Source organism: Prunus persica, chromosome G1, assembly GCF_000346465.2.
Source record: "Prunus persica cultivar Lovell chromosome G1, Prunus_persica_NCBIv2, whole genome shotgun sequence".
NCBI classification, from domain to species: Eukaryota; Viridiplantae; Streptophyta; class Magnoliopsida; order Rosales; family Rosaceae; genus Prunus; species Prunus persica.
Window position 1 is genome coordinate 47,126,726 of NC_034009.1, and position 6,717 is coordinate 47,133,442.

Genomic DNA, 6,717 nt, shown 5'->3' on the forward strand with positions numbered 1-6,717 from the left:
ATGCTGCTTATTTGTTTTATGAATTGGAAGTGTTACAAATGTATTTACCAAAAGCGACAAAGACAACCATTCAAGTTCTCGAGTTTGTCAAAGTTGTGGATTGTTTTCCAAATGTCTTAGTTGCTTATAGAAGTATATTGACTGTGGCATCTACATAAAGAAGTTTTTCAAAATTAAAATTAATATAATCTTACTTGCGTTCTACTATGTCACAAGAAATATTGAATGGATTGGCAATCTTATGCATTGAAAAGAATATGTTAGAAAAGCTTGATTTTGAAGACGTTATTGATGATTTTGCTTCTCAATACTCTAGAAGATTAAAAAAAAAAGAAAAAAAAGAAGGTGATTATTTGTACTTTTTAATATTATTGTTTATGTTTTTTTGGTTTGTATATGGTGCAAAGGAATTCAAAGCAGATATTTGTGTGCAATTGTGCATTGAAGAGCAACTGAGCCACGTGAGAACTTCTATCAAAGAATATGTTGTTTTGTTGACATGTTATAAGCTATTTGGCTATGAACCTAAATATGGTTTTTGTTGTTTATCGTTCATGTACTTTTATTTTGTTAGTTGAATGAAATTGTTATGTTTAAACTAAAAAGAATGAATGAGAAAAAAAAAATATTTATTTTCTTATTGCCTCATTTAATTTATCGCCTTAGGCCACCCAAAAGTAAGAAAAGGACCTCATTTAATTTGTCGCCCAAGACTTAGGCTACCCAAAGGTCAGGGCCGGTCCTGACGAAAATAAGAGATTGTTTAATAATCTAATTGTAAGAAAACAAATGGGCGATTGCATTATGCCTGATAAAATGTTGAAAATATTGTGATGATAGTGAAATGACTAATGATTTCTGTTCATAATTCAATTGTGTGGTGGACCTAAAAGAGTGATTAGGGTGGAAAAAAGTGAAATAATACTCGTATATGCACATATACACTTCATACAAATTAAAAAGTGTAACTAAAAAAAATCTTTAATGAGTGAAATAAAAAGCGATCATATTAATCATATGTAAATACTATATATTATGATACAAAGAGACTGATATGGCTCCATTAAGCATGCATGCGCCTTTCTCAAAGTGCATACCCCTTGAAAAGAAGTGCATCCTTTAATTATTCTCCTACATTTGTTAATTGACCAGCGCTCCATTCCTAAATGTAAACAAAATAATTAAACCCAAAAAAAAAAAAAAAAAAAAATTCTAGTTTCCACATAGCACGGCCACAACAAAATCGAGCCGCTTTAAGACACCATATATTAATTAAACTCTAAAAATTATGTAGAAAAAAAATAAAAATTTCATGTTTGCTTCATATTAAACCAAAATATCTTGTTTGAACTTGGCACATTTTGTGTCTTTCTCAGTATTCTTGGGTTGTTGGGAAGTGGCTAAGGATGAGGAGGACTGGAAGTAGTCCGGGGAGTGGCGAGGAAACTCCGATAGCATTTGAACAACTTCTCTCATTGTTGGCCTCTCCACACTGTGTTCTTGGATGCAAAGCATTGCAATGAAGAACAAGTGCATTGCTTCATCTTTGGGTACAGATATTGCTAGCCTTGGATCAACAATGCTTGTAACATCTTCTTTTCGACAATTCGTGGCTTTCTTCGACCACTGCACTATGTCGACGCCTTCCCCGAACTCTCCCACTGGACGACGACCCGTTAGAAGTTCTAACAGAACAACCCCAAAGCTATATACATCGCTCTTCTCATCCACCTTCAGTGTATATGCGTACTCTGCAACACATGCATAATAAACATCAATTAATATGACACACTGCAAGAGAAGGCCAAGGTCCAAACTAGTTTTTGAGCCAGCTAAGTGAAGCCCAAACTAGACAAAACGAGCCATAAAAAGGCGATAGGTTTAGGGATGCAAGTTGCAAGGAAGGAACCAGAAAAAAAGAAAAGCAGAGCAGCTGAAAAAAGAGACAGGGAGGTGTGTCTCTTTCCACGTAATACCAAACCCACTTTGTTGCTCTAAAACAAAAGCCAAAAAAGATTGCAGTGGTGCTGGTGGGCATGTCGGGTTAGCTTTCACGACACTCAACGCCCGTTGTGTTAGACATCACTGTCAGACTGTTGTGTTTTGTGCGTCAGATTGACCTCTCATATTTCTGATATCAGAATTGTACATACAGCATACAATAAATTATTAAATCAAAAGTTTTGAAAAAATGGACCCCCACAATAAGCTGAGGATCGAGAGGTCCTCCAGGCACAGAATTTAGAGGCAGTTTGTGTGTTTTGTGGTTAGCAAGAAAATTCCATGCATCATCATCTTCTTTGCTTCTCTCTCTCTCTCTCTCTCTGGCTCAAATCATGGTGGTTTTTTTTTGTTGGCATGTCATTTTAGCAATTGGGTTTTGTGCAGAGAAAATCTTGGTGCATGGCTTATGGTTATGGAGTTCAAGAGATTGTGCAGTGCAGGGGTTTGTTTGTGATATATATATATTACACATTTCCCAAAAAAAGATAGATATTAGGGAATCACAACTCAAAAATCAATGTGTCAATGGAACCAATACACGAATCAATCAATAAGATTTTGTTTTGCTTTCCAAAATTCTTTCTGTATGTACTATATTTTATGTGGAGAGAGAGAGAGAGAGATAAACATGTAGTAATAATTTATAAGCATAAACAAATAGTAAAACCATTTTGTTAGATTATAATTTTTTTGGAGATTAAAAATACTCAAGGCCAGGCACCTCAGTGGACCCATATACTTATTCAAATGATTAGACAGATATGCATATTTCTTATAGAAATGATGAAGCCACATAAAAAGAAATCATATTCAAAGGAATTTTTTTAAAATTATTCTATAGAAAATAGAAGACTAGTACTAGGCATGATAGTATTTACTAGCCAGAGTTTATAAACACAAAATTTATAACATGAACCCGAAAACTAATTATGTTTTGATTTTTTTTAATGAAATTCTTAAGTTTTTTTTTTGTCAGCAATTCTTAAGTTTATGTATGGCCATTTTATGGTTTTTCTTTTTTTGGTTGTTGTTACAATGACTAATTTCATCACCCTTTTTTTTTGGGAGCTTGATTGACAGCATCAGGCTACTTCGTTCCTCGGATCGATAATCTGAAACATAAGAACTGAAAACTGACGGGTATGATTGTCTAATGTCATGACCCCAAAAGTACCAGAAATTCACAGATTAACTAACTTAACTACCATACCAACTAACTTTTGACTCTACACAACCTACACCAAAAAGCTTGGAAAAAAAAATTCACAAATTGGTAAAATTTATAGAGAGGAAGAAATAATGTACGTACCAGGTGCAATGTAGCCATAAGAGCCTGCAATTGCAGACATACACTCAGATGTTCCACCATCAATCAAGAACTTAGCGAGCCCGAAATCAGCAACGTGCGCTTCAAAGCTCGAATCGAGCAAAATGTTGTTTGATTTTACATCCCTGTGAAGTATCAATGGAGAACAATCATGGTGAAGGTAGCACAGGCCTTTGGCAGCTTCAATGGCAATTTTGTACCTCAAATTCCACCCCAAGAATCCTCCCTTTTTCCCATGCAATGCCTCCCCCAAGCTTCCATTTCTCATGTACTCGTAAACAAGCAGATTCGTTTCTTTGTTTGAGCAAAATGCCAGCAATCTCACAATGTTTCTGTGCCGAATGTTGCCTAAGGTTTGAATTTCTGCTCTGAAGCCGTGATCATGGCTATTTGGTCCAAAACCAAGGAGTTTTTTGACAGCAATTTCAACCCCATTTGGCATTTTTCCATGGTAAACAATCCCTGCTCCTCCTCTTCCAATCACATTCCCATCTTTCACGCATTCGAGGATGTCGAAGATTGTGAATTCCAGCTTCTGGAAGGAAGTCATTTTCCATGAATCCGGGCCATTTCTTTTGAACGATTTGGCCTTGATTATAGCAGCAGCAGCAAACACCAGTGAGCATATTAGCAGGCCTAATGCGAAGATCAGCTTGAAATCCGCGGGGGGTTTTCGCGGTGTGTTTGTGATTGCGGTGAAGTTGCAAGGATTGTTTAGGAGTGAACCGCAAAGATGGGGATTGCCCGCGAAAGCAGAGGCATTAAAGAAGGCAAACTGCCCTGATTCGGGTAGCTTTCCTGAGAAATCATTGAAGGAAAAATCAGCAATTGTGAGGCTCTTCATGGTGCCTATTGATCTGGGAATGTTTTGGTTCAAGTGATTTCTTGATATGTTCAAGTAATTCAGGATGTGAATGCTGGAAATTTCTCGTGGGATTGAGCCAGAGAGGTTGTTCTGGCTCATGTCAAGGTAGGTGAGATGGAAACAGTTTCCAATTTCTGGTGGGATTTCACCAGAGAGTGAATTTCTGCTAAGATCAAGTTTTAGTACTTGATGTAGTTGGCCTATTGAAGGTGGGATTGGACCAGAGAATTGATTTCCACCAAGTAGGAGGATTTGGAGGGAAGAGAAATTCGAAAGCGAGTGGGGTAAAGGACCGGATAGGAGGTTGTCTGCCAGATTAAGCTGGCCTAATTTGGCCGGCTCCAATGAGCCATTAGAATTCTCTAGCAACATTCCAGATAGGTAATTGTTTTGCAACTCTGCTAAGCTCAGCAGAGGCAAGTAAATTAAGCCATTTGGTATGCTACCATTTAAGTAATTCTGCCCCAGCCTTACTCTAGTGAGACTAGAACATGCCCCTAAGGCTTCAGGGATTGGACCAAGGAGAAAGTTTTTCAAGAGAATTAGTATTCTCAGCTGATTTGATGAACACAAGTTTGGTGGGATTTTACCGGTGAGCTTATTCGATGACAAATCGAGCAGTTGAAGCTTCCCATTCTGGCCAAGCTTCTGTGGAATTATGCCAGTGAAGTTGTTCATCCACAGCCCCAGAGTTTCCAAGTTAGGCAAATCCGCGACGTAGTCTGGGATTGAGCCATGCAATCTGTTCATGAAGAGGTTGAAAAGCTTGAGCTGTTTGAGACTGGCAAACTCAAATGGGATTTCACCAGTCAGTGCATTGTTGGAGAGGTCAAGATTGACCAAGTTTGTCAAGTTGCCTAGCTGCCTTGGGATTGAGCCTGAGAGCAGATTGATGTGCAAGTAAAGCGTGTCGAGCGCCTTCAAATTCCCCAGCTCCCGGGGAATTGGCCCGTCTAATTCACAGCTTGAGAGATCCATGTGAACCAGATTGACCAATTTCCCAAACTCCTTTGGAATCCCACCTTCAAAAACGTTGTAGTAGCCCAAGTAAATCTCTCTCAGGTTAGTGAGATTGCCCAAGTCACCTGGAATTTCTCCATTAAGATCATTGCCTGCAATTGACAAGTACTCCAAGCTGGCCAAATTCCCATATGATGCTGGGATTTTTCCATTGAAAAAATTGCCTCCAAGATCCAAGTACCTGAGCTTCTTCAAGCTCAAAATCCCAAGTGGAAGAGAAGCGGTGAAGTTGTTGTTATAAGCATCAAACACTTCCAAGTTGGCAATGCTTGAGTAGTTCCAATCCAAGCTCCCACTGAATTGGTTGTTGGATATGTTGAGGAACTGAAGGTTTGTGAAGTTGGCAATGGCAATGCTGCCTGCAAAGTTGTTTCCTGCAAGAGAGAGGTCGGTGAGCCGGTCGAGGCCTGAAATCAGAGGAGATACAGAGCCAAAAAGATTGAAATCTGTTAAGTCCACTGCAACAACTCTTCCTCTATAGCATCGAATTCCAGCCCATGAACAAACTGATCTTGGAGATGAAGAATTCCAAGTGCTTAAAGCCAGTTCGGAGAATTGGAAGCCGTGCTTGAGTGTGACCAAGACATGAAAATCACTGACCAAAGAAGAAGCAAAGCAAGAGGTGCCAAGAAGAGAGAAAAATGTCAAGACAATGAAAGGAAGGACCATGATGGTTTTTTTCTTTCCTGCTTTTTTTCTTGGGAAAAATATTCAAGACAATTGGGTTTGGAAGTATTGAAAGAGAAGATGAAGGGATTTAAGCATTTGGGTAGTTGTGGATTTTCCGGAAAAGGAAGGAAAAGTAAGAGGAATCTGAGAAACTTCAAGTGAGTATGGGGTTGAGGAATCAAACATCTTCACAAAGAAAGAGTCTTCAAATACAAGGAAGAAACTATGCCTCTGCTTTTCTCCTTTTTCTCTCTTTCTTTTCTTTTCTGTTCTGTTCTTTTCTTTTCTTTCTCTCTGAGAGAAGAGAGGAAGATTGAAATTCTGCTGGGACTGGACTGGTGTGTGTGTGTGAGCTCCCTTTCTATATTTCTCTAAGTTATTAGCCTTCTTCTTTAGACAAAGCTGAGATGGAAAAAGTGGAAGAAGGTTTGTTGAAAACATTATTAAAAATAAAAATAAAAATTTGACAATAAGATGGAAAATAAGAAGGCCGTTGGATAACAGAAATTTAAAGTTAAGATTTGGGGAGGAAAAGTAAAGTTGATGATGCTCTCTCTTTCTTTATTCATATGACAAAATTGCCCTTTAGCTTTAATCAAAGAATGGTCTTTATTGCTTTGAATGAGATGAGTGGCAATGGAGCTGCACTTTCAATCATTGAAAATGTTTCCATTGTCTTGAAGATTTTGGTGACTATCAGCTGGTAACCTCATTTTCCAAGCACCATGATGTACTTGTGAGGGGAAAATGAAAGGTGAGGAAAGCATTTAATGCCTACCAATACTACAAATGTTGTTTTTTATTGCCTCAAAGCTGCAATATGATTGAAATT

The 6,717-nt window shown here is 38.1% G+C and overlaps 1 protein-coding gene across 1 annotated transcript; it reads right to left on the reverse strand.

Annotated features, from left to right (window-relative positions):
• Positions 986-6,412, reverse strand: LOC18789509 (leucine-rich repeat receptor-like serine/threonine-protein kinase BAM3). Its single transcript, XM_007224605.2, has 2 exons — positions 3,314-6,412; positions 986-1,751 (listed from the first exon to the last, which is right to left on the reverse strand). The coding sequence occupies exons 1-2, from the start codon at positions 5,883-5,885 to the stop codon at positions 1,327-1,329; spliced, it is 2,997 nt and encodes a 998-aa protein (XP_007224667.1). The 5' UTR covers positions 5,886-6,412; the 3' UTR covers positions 986-1,326.

Bases quoted from the DNA above. Each gene is read 5' to 3' on its own strand.
- LOC18789509 (XM_007224605.2), bottom strand. From the start codon at position 5,885: ATGGTCCTTCCTTTCATTGTCTTGACATTTTTCTCTCTTCTTGGCACC. The intron at 1,752-3,313 runs GTACGTACATTA...CATGTGTTGCAG, and splicing joins TTATGGCTACATTGCACCTG to AGTACGCATATACACTGAAG.